Source organism: Podarcis liolepis (assembly GCF_965112155.1).
Source record: "Podarcis liolepis genome assembly, chromosome: 15".
Lineage (NCBI taxonomy): Eukaryota > Metazoa > Chordata > Lepidosauria > Squamata > Lacertidae > Podarcis > Podarcis liolepis.
This window is the reverse complement of record NC_139566.1, coordinates 5169437-5185758: the sequence shown is the minus strand read 5'-3', so window position 1 is coordinate 5185758 and position 16322 is coordinate 5169437. Positions and strand designations below refer to the sequence as shown.

Genomic DNA, 16322 nt, shown 5'->3' with positions numbered 1-16322 from the left:
GTGTGTTTGTTAAATTTGCATATGAAAAAAACAGTCTACAGCTTCACCCTTTAGACGCATGTCTGTTTCATGGTAGGAATGTACCTCCTGAGTGGAGAATTTGGGGGAAGAGACTTTAGCGAGTGGCAGATCCCTGCACTAGCGTTGTAAGATACGTGCTGAGGCTAAGACTACTATCTATGTCAGAATGTACATTTTTTTTTTGTGGAATTGGGGGGGGGAATATCAGTTGTACATATTTTTGTCATTTGCCCCAACCTGTGCTGGTTGGTATCCCCACCTGCAGAAAATTATTGAAAGAGAAGCCTCCTTTTTGCATTTTATTTTAATCAGCCATCTCTTCTGGCACTTTGTATGTCCATAGAGGAGAGGGCAAATTGATGCACTAGAAACAGTCATGTGTTACCTATGTGTCCTTTTCAGAGATCCATCAGTCTCCAAATCTATAGAAAGAATCTTTAAAATCTGGGAAGATAGAAATGTGTATCCAGAAGAAACCATCATGCTACTGAAAGAAGCTTTAAGTAAGTTCTCCATTGCTCTTTTTCCACATCTGTGCAATTGTGGTGATGACTTAAAGGGTGGGTGAGGCAGAGTTTGGTTTGAGATTACGAGGACAACGTTTTATCCTTTAAATCCATTAGCTATCATCTCTCTGCACCTGCACAGAAGTCAGTAGTGGCAATTTGCTTAGGGAAGAGAATTCTGGACTGTCTGCCCCAGGTTGCTGTGGTTTACACCACTTGCCACTTAATTTCCGTCCTTAATTTTAAATATCTGAAAGGTTACTTAAATATCCAGCCCTGGGGAAACCCAGCCAGATGGGCAGGGTATAAATGAGAAATAATAATAATTACAATTCTATGTGACACTGGTGAGTGATGCAGTCTTTTAGCTTGCTGGGCCAACAAAGTTCCAGTTCAGCATTTCCCAGTGGAAAGTTCATGCAGTAGATTTTTGTATGCAACTGTAAGGAAACTCTCTCCAGGGAAGCAGGACCCTCCTTTGTCCAGACTAACCTAATAGCCCCGCAGAGTAGCATTCGTACACTGAAGCCTCACAGATGGTCATGATGTTGCACAATAAGTCCTGCTTTTGCTATTTTGACGATGCTTTTCATCATCTGGGGTGCTAGTGTTAGCAGGTACCATCTCCCTTGTAACGCTGCCCTTGGATTAGTGCCCCAGTCAACAGACTTTTCTCGCTGCAGCAGGAGATCTTTTAATGTTGATTTCCAGGTTATCTATAGCCCTGCTGTTCCTCAGAGCTTGTTTGTCTGCAGAGCCCCTACAGTATAAATGCTGGGCTGGGTGGGCCATGAAAATAGAATGAGTTGTGGGGAGTGGCATGTTCAGAAAGTGTGAGAGACTTCCGTATTTAATTTGCACGGTGGAATCTTTCAAGTCCATTTAAGCTGCCAGACATCCATGGACATAAGGCTTCCTGTCTACGCTCACAAGCCAAGCGAAAGGGGCTTTTAAACTACTGCCTGCAAATTCACTTGAGGTCCCAACTCTGTTCCTTGAGATTGCCAACTTCGTCCTTTTCATGTAAAGCCTGATTGAAATCCTGAAAGGCGGAGGGACCCGTCCTCAGAAGTTTCCGCATTGTAAGCTCAGATTTTTGGTTTTAAGTCTCCTGCTGCTTTGCCTTGTCAAATGTTTGCCAGCAGGTATCAACCTCTATTGGTCTCTCTCTTTCTCTCCCTTTTTTTATTTTAAACATGCATAGAGACTCCTAAAGGGCATCCCATAATCTCAGACTGCAAAACAAAAAACAAAACCAAACAAAAATGTTTTCCAGGTTCCACTTTCAAAGCTCAGAAGCAGCAGAAAGAAACTCAGAGCAAACAGCCAACTAAGTCATGGAAGAAACCTCCAAGTAAGGAAATCCTCACGGGAAACGGTCTGAGCTTTTGATATTTTAACCTCCTTGAGGAACAGCCTAGAACAGACACACACACACCCAAAAAAACACACCTCACCGGAGGCACTCACGGTGCCTTGTGTTCTTCGTCAGGCTGGCAGCGTCCTTTGCTAAAGACACCAAGAGAGGCACTTCTTAAAATTATGCAGGATATATGACTGTGTTTAAATTAGCCCGCGATGTGCAGAGACAAGACGTGGTGGGGTGTTTAGGGGAGCTGGCGCTAGTATATTGAAAGACGGAGAGGCAGCACGCATGATTAGTGAGTGGCAATTTAAGCCTGGCCGGTCAGACTTGAAGCCAAGGACCTGCATTCAGTGGCAGAGGACTAGGTTAACTTAACCAGCAGGCTCCTTTCAGTGCATCAGGGAGAGAGAGAGCACGCAGATAACAAACCGTCTTTGGCATTCTCGGAGAACAGCTTATAAGTCCACCGGCACAGCAGCAGTACAGACAGGAAAGCCCCAAATGGCTAAGAGAAGATGACCAATGGGACGTCAGACAGGAAAGGCTTCTGTCAACTGCATTAGGCTAACGTTTGGGAGTTGGGCTTGGATCCACCTGGAAACCAGTTTGGCACAAGGCCGAAAGCCTGTCTCTCTAACGGCATGTTGTTCCTCTGTCAGGAGAAGAGACGTAACGGAGGCTGCAAATAGTCTTCCTTTTGCTAAGCAACATCTGGATTTATCCTGAAAGGAGTATTCCGTTCTTCCTCTCTGGAAGCTGCAAATTAGAGCAAGGAAGCTAAGGCGTTGCTTTGCAAGCATTTGGCAGGGGTGGGGGGTACCGCAGAATGACCCACCTCTCACAAGAAGTTGCCCGTCGCATCTCTGCATCAGTTGCTGCCCTGCACTAGGACAGAACAGGCGTTCATGCAGAGGGAGGAGGGGATTCCTCCTCTTGCCTCTTTAGAGTAAGAGGCACAGCAGTGTGCTCAGAGGTTTAGGGGGGTGGGCAGGGTTGGTGCAGAGGGCTGTTCCTGGGGAGCAGCCAACCCGGGTGTATCACTCTCCCTGCATGTGTGAAGCATCCGTGTTACAACTGAGTGTGGAGGGAGGATAGTGGCTTCCTGCTGGGGGGTTTTGCACAGACCCTTGCATGTGGGAAACGAAGGAGAGGGTTCTCCTCTAGAATGCTGCACCTGCCTGCACTATCTTCCTTAAACACCTTGTTCCTTTGTTCCCACAGCCTCTACAAATCCAAAAGCCGCACTGAAGTCCAAGATTGTTGCAGAATTTCGGGTCAGTCCAGTAACCTCTTCATCTTATTCACTTTGTGCGCGGGCACGAGACCTGAAAGACCGTCAGTTTGCAGCAGGGATGACAAACTGGTGGCCCTTGGTGCTCAAGTCAGAAAGCAGGCCCTGGGGAGCAGAGGTTGCCCGACTCCAACTCCCAGCAGCTGGTACAGCCCCTGTGACCAGGGAGGTTGCTGGTGGGAGTTGGCATCCAGAGACAACTGCAGGCCCACCGGTTCCTGGCACCTGCCTTGAACTCTGCACCCATATCTGCCTTAAGATGGAGTGTCATAGCAGAGTGGGTAGGCTAGACACTCCAAGGAGCTCTGCACGTTTTTTGACCTACCCATAGGGATGTGGGGATAAACAAGAAAGTTAAGAAGAGCCTACTGGATCAGGCCAGTGACTCATCTAGTCCAGCATCCTGTTCCCACAGTGGCCAACCAAGGGAAGCCCGCAAGCGGAATCCAAGCACAATAGCACCAGCCTCTCTTGCTGCTGCCAGCAGCTGGTCTGAACGGGAAGGCAGAGCAGAGCCATTATGGCTAGTTGCCCTCTCCTGCATGAATTTGTCCAGTCTTATTTTGAAGCTGAGGGGCGTAACTACCTCGGTGAGAGGGTAGTCCATAGTTTTAGAAGGAGCCCCGTGAAGAAGTGCTTTTTTGGAAGCAGCACAAATATGGCCAGTTCCCTATATTTGAAAACATAAAATCTAGCATGTCTAGCTCATTCATTCATTCTCTCTCTCACACACACACGTAACCAGTCATGTGCATTTTGACATATCCACATATTTAAAAAATATTAGAAGGGACAGATTTGGAAATCCTATTACAAAGGCAATTTGTTTTGGGGTGCATGTGCCAGAATAGCAGGGCAAGACTCTGCTGCAAGCTGCAGGGCCAAAGTCTAGATCCTGGAGCCTTGTTAGCAGCTTGGTCAGCCAGAGGAGGAGGAGAAGAGAGAGATGCTGAATCCTGGGCATATCCGGGGCCTGCATGTTCTTGTTGCTGGGTGTGTATTTAACGGTCACCTTTTGCCCACTGCCACACAGTGTGGTGCGGTGTTGCACTGCTGAGTGAGATGGCAGTCAAGAGGTCAGAGATCAGCACTGTACAAGAGAGGGAGGTCAGGGAAATTGGGTGTTGGTGGAGAGAGGGACACAGAAGCTACCCTAGAAAAATGCCACGCCGGAAAAATGTCTTGCATGCCCCACACCTGCATTTCCCATCTTTCTGTACGCCAGTGGGACTCCCCCCCTACCCCAAGAATTGGAAGCGTTTGCACTGCATTCTTCTCTCCCTGCCTGCCTCACCACAAAGTACTTTCAGCTTCATAAATCAGTTTGCTTCCATTTTTGTGTCTGGCGGAATCCACATCTCTCTCATTTTCTCCCTCCCCATCCAGCCGCAGTCCCTGGTTGATGAACTGCTCTGCTACAAGCGTTCCGAAGACCAGATAGAGCTGAAGGAAAAGCAGCTCTCCACCATGAGAGTCGACGTCTGCAGCACCGAGACCCTGAAGTGCTTGAAAGGTGCAGTGCACAGGCAGGGCAGGGCGGGGCATTGGATTTCCCTTAAGCCACGTTGCCTTAAGAACTGCCCCAACCCTTACATATCCCTGCCTGTATACAAATACACACACGCCTATCCTCCCATGACCACCACCAAGGCGTAGGGTCAATGGCTTGTCTTCACAAAGTTCTGCTCAGAGTAGATCCAGAGTAGTTAGATCTACTAACTTAATTGGGTCTGCTCTGAAGATCTCCCAGGCTGGGAGGAGAAAAGGAAGCTCCCGGGTGAGAGATGGGAGGGTGTCACACGCCTTCTGTGCGAGACAAGAATTAAAATCTACTTTTGGGAGAGGGCTTTGTATTGTATTCTAATTTCTCTCTCTTTTGTTTTGCTTTGTTGTTTTGTTTTTTACTTTTATTTAGATGAGTTTGATTAGTTTTTTTATTATATTGTATGTTGAAAAGATTCAGTGTATATGTGTGTGTGTGTGTGTGTGTGTGTACACACACACAAGTAATATATATATATATATATATATATATATATATATATATATATGGGTCTGAGTAGGACTAGCACTGACCATCGCCTGTTGATTTCTTTCAGGGGAGGAAGGGTTGGTCTCTCTCGCTTTCTCTCCTCCCCCTGCTAAGCCAAAAAAAAACCCCTCCTTTCCCTTTCAGACAAAACAGGGGGAAAGAAATTCTCCAAGGAGTTTGAGGAGGCGAGTGCCAAGCTGGAAGAGTTTGTCAACAGCCTGGACAAGCAGGTGAAAAGCGGTCCATCCTTGACAGAGGTGCTCGAGAACGCGGGGATCTTCTATGAAGCGCAATACAAGGAGGTCAAGGTGGTGGCAAATGTGAGTGCAAGGGGGCTTCTCCACTCCATAAAGCAGCCTCCCGGCTGAGCACATGGTGCTCTCCAAGTGTTTTGAACGACAACACTCATCAGCCCTGGGCATTGGTCAGGGGGGCCTGGTGGAGTTGCCGTCCAAAATGTCCCGCAGGCACCAAGTTCAGAAAGGCTAAAGCATCAACTGAGTCAGTGTAGTTAACCCAGTCTCATGTTCACTGGAAACCTGTGGCTTTCAAACTGCTATTGGGAGTGGAGGGCAGTTTTCCTCTAGAACTCTACTGAGGATTTCTTAACGAACAGATTGGTGGTGAATAAGCAGCCAGTTCTGTGTTGCTCTGGGCAACCACAAGAGAGCACTGGGCATGTTCCAGAGTGTCCTCTTGGTTCGTGCGGGGCAGCACCCAGGTGTAAGAGACAGAGTCTCTTCGGTGGTGGCACCAAAACATCGTAGAGATGGAAGGGATCCCGAGGGTCGTCTTGGAATCCCTTCCAGTTCTCTAACCCGCTGCAACCACAGCTAAAGAATCACTGACAGGTGGCCACCCAACCTCTGCTTAAAAATCTCCACCACCTCCTGAGGGGAAGTCTGTTTCACTGTCAAACAATCAGGAGGTTTCCCCCCCTAATGTTTAGTCCGAGTCTTCTTTTTTTGTAATCTGAATGCATTGGTTCAGGTCCTACTTTCTGGACAGCGTAAAGCCCAAATATTTGTGCATGCTTGTTAAAGGTCAGACATGAACATGGCTTTTCTCTCTCATTCCACTTTGGCCAGGCTTACAAGACCTTTGCTAACAGAGTGAACAACCTCAAAAAGAAGCTGGATCAGCTGAAGGCGACGCTTCCCGACCCTGAGGAATCGCCCGTCCCCTCCCCGAGCATGGACGCCCCCTCCCCGACTGGCTCAGAGTCTCCCTTCCCTGGGATGGGGGAGGACGACAACTCCCCTTCCCCAGGGGCAGAAAGGGAGAAGTCTCCGACTCCAGAGCCCGCAACGGACAATTGTGATGTGGAGGACATGGAGCTCTCCGATGTGGAGGAGGAGGAGGAGGCCCCAAAGATCATTGGTAGGTTGTCCATCAGGGGTTTTTTTTTTGGTGGGGGGCTTTGAACTTAGGGAATGGCCACATGTGAAGATGTTTCTGGACTCTGCCATTCTGGGGGGTGGGAAGAGGTGAGGGATCTGTGGAGAAACGGGAGGGGAAACCCTCATTATGTCGGGGAGACAAGCCAAGCGGTGGTTCCCAAATGCGCAGTACTGCCTCCTTGGGGGCACTGGGGTTACTTAAGGGGGGGGGCTCCAGAGTTTTAAATGACTATCGGAGTTTGAAAAGTTGGCAGCAAGAGCTGGGTCAAACCCATCAGTTTTGTTGAATGAATTAAACTAAATACAGTGGTACCTCGGGTTGCAGAAGCTTCAGGTTACATACACTTCAGGTTATAGACACCGCTAACCCAGAAATAGTACCTTGGGTTAAGAACTTTGCTTCAGGATAAGAACAGAAATCATGTGTTGGCAGCAGGAAGCCCCATTAGCTAAAGTGGTACCTCATGTTAAGAAGAGTTTCAGGTTAAGAATGGACCTCCAGAACGAATTAAGTTCTTAACCCGAGGTACCACTGTAGATTGAATCAGATTTTGTGATTCAATATGCACTTAATCACTGTTTTGAATTTTATCGTGTTCTTTCTGTTGTGGCTCGTGCAAAGAGCTATTCTATTTAATGCTTTTCATAGGTTAGAGTAGGGGGCACTGGGAATGAGTTTAGGAAACCAAGCTGGCAGTGGCCGCGGAAGGTTTAGGAAACACATAAACTGCCACATTGGGGGGCGGGCGGGATAAGGAACTGAAATGGTTAGAATTGTTCTGGACTTTGTTTCGTGCACACAAACAGAGGAATGCAAACACGATGAATGACCATATGAATGAATTCTGTGCATTTTCCTTCTCCAACCTCGTGCCCTTTGGATGTTTGGCTGCTACTCCTATTATCCACTGTGGGGAGTGTATTCTAAAACACCTGGAGGGTCCCTGCTTAGGGAAAGCTGGTGTGGACTGAGCAATGCCCTCTCCTCACTGTCTCCTCTCTGTGTCTTTTGCACCAGTGGACGAACGGAAAGAGAAGCCGGCTGTTTCCACAATGCCCCCCGCGAAGATTGCTGAAAGCATCCCGAAAATGTCTCCTTCCACGACAGCTGCAGCAGCAGCAGCAGTCCCACCACTGCAAGCAGCAGCAGCAGCGCTCCCTGCTCCTGTTGCGGCAACGCTGGCTCCAAGCCCCATCACCCCTACAACCCCTAAGCCGGCCACCCCAGCAGCACCCCTTCCCCAGTCCCCTGCCCTCGCCTTGCCGAACCTCGCCAATGTGGATTTGGCCAAGATCAGCTCCATTCTCAGCAGCCTCACCTCGGTGATGAAGAACACAGGTGAGAGTCGCGTGTCCTGGTGCTCTGTGACAACTGGACTGGGTTTTGGGCATCTGTGTCAAGGGATGGAGTCCTTTGCAGGCTGCATAAATGACGCAAACTGGGCGTATGTTCTCCTTGCACAACCTACCTCTTTGCTTGTTAGTTGTGGGAGGGGCAGCGGCACTGAAGCCCCCAACACTGGAAACCACACTTTGCCACCCTTCTTGGTGTGAGGTCTCCATTGCTTGCTCCCTTTTTCCAGCATACCTTTGTGCCCATGAGAGCTAGAAAAGTTTTGGGTTTTTTTAGTGGAAATGTTTGGCAAACTGAATTCTCCTCCAAAGTCTGCTTCTTACGAGTTTTCTTCACCTCCGCAAAGTCCTAGCCCAACCTGACTTCCCAGCCTTTGGCATCCTCTCTCCCTCTCGCGTTTTTCTATACGGTGCGTGAGCTTCTTGGAGTTTTGGGGTGAACCGTGGTCTTTATCCTGGCTCTGGGGTGTGTCAGACCCAGAGGCTTCTGTATAATTCCACGTTGTGCAACCTTTTCTTCCCTCCAGGCGTCAGTCCTGCCTCGAGACCTTCGCCTGGCACCCCAACCAGCCCAACAACACTTATGAGCGGCCTGAAGACCGCAGGGATGGGCCCCCTGACCGCCCCTCCAAACCCTTTGGCCAATATCTTCTCCAAAGTCGAGATCACCCCCGAAAGTATCCTCTCGGTGCTCTCCAAGAGCCAGAGTCAGTCTGCACCAGGCCTGCAAGGTAAGTGGGTAGTCAGCCTGGGAGGGATGGGGCCAGTGGTCAGACTGGGCCTCCCACGAGCATCAAGGGGGGACTCCCTTGCTGGAATGGACCTTCTTAGTTATCCCCCCTGGCTGATGCAGCTTGCTCCTTGAAGAGCAGCTTCGAGCTTAAAATGTGCCAGAATGTCCTTAGTATTGTTTTCAGGGGGAATGTTTATTTAGGGTGATTTCATACTCCTGGTTAACCCATTGGAATCAGCTGCCTTGATGTTGGATGCCATCTTCAGCTTATATTCATTTTGCAAAAGTTGGGATCCAAGTAAGTTCAGCTTAATGGACTGAGATTCAGTTGCGTTGGGTAATTTAAGCAGTTCTACTCTTAAGTAGATGGGTGGCGCTGTGGGTTAAATTACTGAGCCTTGGGCTTGCCGACCTTCGGCAGTTCGAATCCCCGCGATGGGGTGAGCTCCCGTTGCTCAGTCCCTGCTCCTGCCCACCTAGCAGTTCGAAAGCACGTCAGAGTGCAAGTAGATAAATAGGTACCACTCTGGCGGGAAGGTAAACGGCGTTTCCGTGCGCTGCTCTGGTTCTCCAGAAGCGGCTTAGTCCTGCTGGCCACATGACCCGGAAGCTGTACACCGGCTCCCTCGGCCAATAAAGCGAGATGAGCACCGCAACCCCAGAGTCGGTCACGACTGGACCTAACGGTCAGGGGTCCCTTTACCTTTTTACTCTTAAGTAGGACTAACATTTGAGACAACCCAGTATCCCAAAATCACAGTGATACATAAAATAACTTGTGGCCACATGCCTGCTTGACTCAGGTAGAGGGGAATTAGGGCTCTCGGAGGCCACGTTGAGATTGGCACAACTGTGTGGTTGCAGATTGTGCCTTCCCAGCCCCTTGACCAGCAGCAAAACAGTCCAGTAAAACGGTTAGATAAAATAACAACCTGGGTTGGCTTAGATTCTAAAAGGATTTTTAAAAGTACTGGCAAAGGTTTGCTGAAAGGCTGGTGCTTTATGGAGGTGGTTCTCTTGCCCCTCTTGCTTCTTGATCAAAATGTTCCTCTTCCGCTCCAGGTCTGTCCTCGTTCCTCCAGAGTGTGGCTGGGAACACAGCCCAGCCCACCGAGATGGCGTCGCAGAGTACGTCGGCATCGCCGGCCAACACGACGGCTTCTTCTGTAAAAGGAAGGAACATTTCCTCTAATGCTCAGCCCTTCATGCCCCAGAGTTTTGGCTATTCTCCAAATTCTTCCTCCTCGGCTGAGGTCTCTTCCACCTCGGTCAACAAGGTTCCTTCTGGGCACAGTGTGGGGCTCCCCAGTTCCAGTTTCAAGCCTCCCACCAATTCCTTGGGGTTCTCCGGCTCCCACAATGTCAGCCCTTCCCTTCGGCCGGCTGAGAACCCCACGAGCCAATCCTCCGAGCTGGCGGAGGCCAAGCTCGAGTTGGAACCCCCTTCCCCGAGTCTGGAAATGAAGATACACAATTTCCTGAAGGGGAACCCAGGTTTCAGCGGCTTGAACCTCAACATCCCCATTCTGAGCAGCCTGGGGTCTGCCGCCGCGCCCCCCGAGAGCCAGTCATCTTCCTCTGATTTCAACCGCGGACCCACAAGCACTTCTATGGACAGCATTGATGGGACTCCCGTCCGGGATGAAAGGAGCGGGACTCCGACTCAGGATGAGATGATGGACAAGCCGTCATCCAGCAACGTGGACACCATGTCGCTGCTGTCAAAGATCATCAGCCCCGGATCCTCTACTCCGAGTAGCACAAGGTCACCCCTTCAGAGCCGGGATGACAGCTACCCCCAGGAATTGTCCAACTCGGTGTACAGGTCCTTTAGCTTGAGCCGAGATTCTCCAGCTGGCATGTACAAGCAGTCTTCTGATGGGATAGAGTTGCCTTCCTCCTTAATGGACTCCCCGCAAGAGAAGTTCTACCCAGACACCTCCTTCCAGGAGGATGAAGACTACCGTGACTTTGATTACTCCGGCCCACCGCCTTCTGCTTTGGTGAACCTGGAGAAGCAGCCAGGAAAGTCAATCCTGAAGTCCACCAAGCTTTCTGACCCCTCCGAGTACCCGTCTGTTCTGTCGAGTTACGGTCAACGTGCCTCCGGGTTTGGCCTGAAATCTGCTTTCCCCCAGTCAATGAGAGCTCTCCACGACCAGAGCGAAAGCTGCGACCCATTGCCTTCGCCTGGAATATATGGGGGCTACGGTTTGCGGGGAAACGACTCCGGCTCGGACGCTTCACCTACGCCGAGCAAGAACGATGTCTTTTTCCCACCGGATTCCAATCACAACAGCTTGTCCAAACCCATGCCTCAGACGCAGTATCCGGATTCCCCGCACTTGGTCCCTCAAAGGTCACTTTTCTCCCCGCAGAACGCGCTCCTGGCCCCGGCCAGTAGACTCCCCACGAGCAACGCAGACAAGCCCGTCGTGTCTTCCATCTCCGCCACTTCGACCATTGAGTTCAAGAACATGCTGAAGAACGCCTCCCGCAAGCCCTCGGACGAGAGCAAGCATTTCGGCCAGGTTGCGAAAGGGGGTCCCAGCGACAGCACGGGCCTGTCAGGCCTCGGCCAGGTGGGGGTTCCTCCCGGAGGGGAGCAGCAGAAGCAGCAAGAGGAGCATTACCGGATCGAGACCAGGGTGTCGTCATCCTGCCTAGACTTGCCCGACAGCACCGAAGAGAAGGGAGCCCCCATCGAAACGCTGGGCTACCACAATGCCTCCAACAGAGGCATGTCAGGCGAGCCGATTCAGACAGTAGAGTCTATAAGAGTCCTTGGGAAAGGGAGCCGAGGCCACGGGCGAGAGACCCCCAGAGCGGGGTGGTTTGAGTTGAGCAGCGCAGGTAGTACCTTCGATAACGGTCCTTCGGGTACGACGGAGATGCCAGCCTTGGGTGGCGGCGGTGGTGGCGGCGGCAGCAGCGGCGTGTCCGGCTTCCCGACCCAGTACAAAGACCGTGGGCCGCCGTTCCAGGAGAACGTCAACAACTTCCGACCCGGCGGCTTTGCCGCTGCCGCCTTCGACCGCCACGTGCCGCCCCCTCCCCTTGAGCACGGGGCGTCTTTCCCCAGGGACCAAATTGGGCCGCCTCCCCCCACAGGGCCTCAGTCCCTGCCTCCGAAGGATCTCGGCAGCCTTTTCTCTCGGGACCACTCAGTCCCCCCGCCCCGGATGCCGTCGGTGGATCACGCCGGCCCTTTCTCAAAGGAAGCCGCCTCCCCGCTCGGCCTGCCCCACGGCGTCCCCCCGCCCCCGCCTCCCTCCTTGGAACGCAGCGGGGTGCCCTTCCCCACCCAGCCGCCCCCTCCTCTCCCCGGGGAGCACGGCAGCGTCCCATTCTCCAGCCCGCCGCCCCCTCCCGGGGACCTCGGACTCCCTTTCCCGGCTCCCCCTCTAGCCGCCGAGCGCCAGAGCCCCTTGGCCGTGCACCAGGGGACAATGAAGGAGCATTTTAGCATGCCGTCGGGAGCATCTCGGGACCAGCTGGGCCAGGGGCAGCGCGACCACGGCGGCCGGGCGAGAGAGAACCTGGGCACCCTCCCAAGAGATCCTCTGGGCGCGGCCCTTAACATCAGCTCCTCTGTCCCCCCTCACCGGGACGCCACAAACCGAGGCGGGCTGGGGATGAGAAGCCAGAGGCCGGATTTCCGACCCAGGGAATTGTTCTTAAACAGAGACCCCTTTAACAGCTTAAAAAGGCCTCGGCCCCCCTTCGCCAGGGGCCCCCCCTTCTTCGCACCAAAACGTCCCTTCTTCCCTCCCAGGTACTGAATGAAGGTGTTCCAGAACTTTTCTAGAGAGCGGCGGAAGTGACATGTTCACTTTCGTTTTATGTTTAAAGTCTTTTCTTTAAAAACAAGAACAGCAAACCAATCTGCCCCTTAAAAGGGCCCCACAACTTTTTTCGTTGTCAATTAAGGTATGTTCTGTACTTCAATGCATTTATTGCATTTCTCTCCCCCCCCCCCCCATTTTCATTCTCTTTGCTTGTTTGGAGGGGCTTTTTAGTTGACGGCCTAAATTTAGAGAGTGAGTTTTGGTTTTGGCTTTCCTTTTTTGCAGAATAATTAAAAACCTAACCATAAAGTGAACGTAGAAATAAAGACTTTTCAGTTCATGAAACATAGGGTTATATTTTTAATATATATATATATATATTGAGCCAATGCATAGCAAATTGGGAACTCCCCTAGCATTGAAGTCAGAGTTAGGAGAAAAGATCCTAACACAATTTAGGAAGAGAAAAGGTCCAAGAAGTCAAAGCTTGCCTTTCATGCTGTCGCTTTTAACTCTTCTTGTGCCTCTTTTCCTTTTTTCCCCTTTTTTGGTCAGAATTACTCTCCCCGCACCCTTCAATGACCTGGGCTGATTCTTCATGGGCACATTTGCTTGAGTCAACTGTAGGGGAAAAGGAAGGATTTGCTATTTCTGTGCACCTGTTAACCCCTTTTTCTTGCTTCCTTGCAGTCCTTTAGGTTCTTAAAGTTCTCATACATTTCTCAGATTGGCCAAGGGATGGAATAACTCCACTTTGCCTGGGGCCTCAAGAGCTTTAAAGAGATTGTTATCTGGAGATAGGTTATACACAGGGTGGGTAATGGGCAAATTCTCTCCTGGTGCTTATAGCTGGCTGAGGCTGCTGGAGTCATTTGAGGGGGGGGGGAGCAGGTATGGCCCAAGCTCTCCCCCTGGTCACCTTCCTCTTGAAGCCAGCTATGCATTGTCAAAGGCTGCTGCTCTTCAATCCCTCCCTCGCCCCCATATTATAAGAGGGCAGGATTTGGCCAGGACTCTGCTGAGAGTTGCCAAGCTCTCCTGCTTTTTCTGAACATAGTTTGCTCAGATAGCGAGCTTTGCGCTCTTTAAGGAGAGGAATGGGCAAGGAGGTGCCATCAGTCAGTGAAAACGGCTTGGTGTCTACAGTTAATGCGTAGCATTTTGTACAGGGCATCTGTGCCTCAGCAGACACGTTGGCCTAGTGAATTTCAGCTCCCTTCAATTGGGTTCCACGGAGAACGGCTGTACCTGATGTCAGGCAACTCCTGCTTCCTTCTGCTCGTGTCTTTTTCCGCTTTCCCTCCCCCAAAATCCCTCCTTGAGAGCGGAGCTGTTCTCAAGTTCCCAGATAAACTCCACCCCGATTCTCTTCTCTACTGTCTCCCCTCCCACCTGTTACCTGCCCATTTGCCTCCTTATTTTTCTCTCAACGCAGCTGTGGGCATAGACGATTTTTCTGTAAAAACTGGGATTCACTTAATAGCCATGTTTCCTTTAAGGCGACAGGAAAGTTGCATTTAAAAAAATATATATGTTAGGAATAATCTGCTATTCTGTGCATTTGAAACAATATTCCACAGCTCATATGTGCACAGTTTTCCTTTTTTTAAAAAAAAGTACATAGCATGAACAGTTTTTATATATCAGGTAGCTCTTGAAGGTCCAGGGGTTATGAAGAGTTTGGTTTTATTAAAACCTGACAGTTTTAAAATGCCAAGGCTCTAAAAAAAGGGGGGGGGGTAGTTTTCCTTACAGTCCTCCTTGATCCACCCAATCTGGGTGATGTCTACTCCTAGGGTTTTCCCCCTGAAAAATTAATTTTAGCGAATGGCAAACCTCAAAAGGGAAAACTCAAGTTCATTCAGATCCTGTTATTCTGATCCAAGCAGAAGAGAATGTCACTATCCATATTAGGGGTCTGTGACTAGCAGTTCTTGAGCTCATCTCTTACCAGGAAGCAGGAAAATTGAGTTTAAATCCTCTCGCAAGCTGATTGTGCACCTGGCAGGACCCCTCTCAAAGATCCCTGGTTGCTACTGGCTTGTGAGCACAGGAACCTTAACACCCTGCCCCAGAACTGAAATTCCCAAAAGTTCTTGCAGCTTAACCTCACTATTGTGAAGCTCCAATTGCACCTGTTATTGAGGGGGGAAAACATATCTCTCCCCCCCCCCCACCCCTTGTGACACAAGGGAGCTAACAACAGTCTGTGGCTAATCTGTACAGCTAATCTCTCTTAACTGCATGACTTCTGGTGCCACTCTAGATTAAAGTGTTTCATCTTTACACGTTAGGGAGGTTTTGTGGGTCTACTCCTCCCCCCTAAGAAACATCACTTACTTGCATTCTCCTGTATATAAACCCACGGGGCCGAAATCCATCACAGCTTTCTCCCGCGTCAGACCAGTTCGTTTTGACGTGGCCTGCTCAGCAGAGCTTTCTCGTGAAGCGTTCCCCGAGTCGGCTTCTTAGATTTTCCCACGGTTTCTTCAGAACAGGCTTCACAATTTGCAGAGGGACTCAAAACCAATATTGAAAACGAGCAAAGGTGGTTTGGCGGCGGCGGCGGCGCAGTTTTCTTTGTTTTTCCTTCCTAGGAGAATAGAATGTGAAACTTCTTATTTCTGCTGCTCTCTTTCTCTCTGTGGCGATTCCATGGATCCTTTTTAAAAAAGAAAATTAACCCGTGGGCGATGAAAAGCACCCTCAGAGTTAACCGCTACTCAGATTGCCACAGAATGCTAAGGCTTGGGGGGTGCCACTGTGGTGGGGGGGAGGGCTTCTTGCAGGAAAAGGGAACCTGTAAGAAAGACAAAAATATTTTAATGGTAAGAGTTCCATGTCTTTCCCTCTTCTCCCCCAATTCTCTCTCTCTCATATATATATATATATTCATATATATATATATGAGAATGATTTTGTGCTTTTACTTTAAGATGTTCGCAGTTAGCAATGTACATATGTGTGTGTAAAAAAACAAAAACAAAAAAGGTTAGGTTGTTGGACAGGAAGGATTTCCCTGTCTCTGGTTTCTTCACACACCCTTTCCCTTTGCTGTTACTTTTGTATTTCGCCTGACAAGGAGAGAAACAAAATGGAAATAAGAAATAAAAATGTATTTTTTAAGGAAAACCTTAGTCTCTGTCATGAAGGGCAGAATTTCCTAGGAGAGGAAGGGAGGCACAGAAGTCTCTCCTCCCCCCCTTACTTTCCAGCTGTTTTGGAAAAGGGGGGGGTGTCTGGCGGGGGTTGAAAGTATCCCGTTTATGGAACCCACTTCTCATTGATGACAAAAAAGTAACTTTCATGGCAGATTTTTATAGGGTCATTGGGGTGGGGGGGGAGCAGCACCCTCCCCAGATTTCTTGGTGTCCATTATTCCTCCGGCGCACTTCCCCCTTAGATACGCATTTTGACCTTCCGAGGCAAAATTACTTGCATAGCGCAGGGGAAATAGCGTATTTCATTCTGGGGTGGTGGTGCGGCACTTGGCATGTTTGCAGAGCCGAATCTCTGGGCAGGGGGTAGCTTTCAGGGTTGGGGGAACGCGAGGGAACCTGCTTCCCATATTAAGGGAGCAGATGTTTTGGGGATACACCCCAGTCTCCCCCGGAAGTGTGCGGCTGTGCTGCCATTTTGGAAGGGGGGGAAAAACAAACACTGTACATAATCGATGTGCTTTTCATTTTCTTTGTGTGTGCCTGTTTTAAGAGGAGGGGCGGGAAGAGTTTAATATTTGTTGGCTTGGTTTTATTTTCAAGTGTTTTCTTGTGGGGGGAGTTGCAGGGGGAACAAGGGGAGGGCCGAGAACCTGATGTGCATTGGGCTGAAG

The 16322-nt window shown here is 50.1% G+C and overlaps 1 protein-coding gene across 4 annotated transcripts in view; it reads left to right on the top strand.

Annotated features, from left to right (window-relative positions):
• RPRD2 (regulation of nuclear pre-mRNA domain containing 2) overlaps nt 1–15622 on the top strand; it is a 38897-nt gene extending 23275 nt beyond the window's left edge. Inside the window, exons 3-12 of one of the 4 annotated variants that reach the window (XR_014519565.1) lie at nt 424–524; nt 1732–1881; nt 3115–3167; nt 4571–4697; nt 5361–5536; nt 6305–6596; nt 7635–7955; nt 8497–8700; nt 9765–12841; nt 12933–15622. Coding sequence is in view for 3 of the 4 variants with exons in the window: in XM_083476928.1 (XP_083333054.1) it covers nt 424–524; nt 1732–1881; nt 3115–3167; nt 4571–4697; nt 5361–5536; nt 6305–6596; nt 7635–7955; nt 8497–8700; nt 9765–12484 (4144 nt within the window). In the remaining variant the exon portion in view is untranslated. Of the gene's footprint in view, nt 1–423; nt 525–1731; nt 1882–3114; nt 3168–4570; nt 4698–5360; nt 5537–6304; nt 6597–7634; nt 7956–8496; nt 8701–9764 lie in introns of all 4 variants that reach the window. The other 3 variants (XM_083476929.1, XM_083476928.1, XM_083476930.1) reach the window with 3 other exon arrangements.
• The last annotated feature ends 700 nt before the right edge of the window (nt 15623–16322 follow it).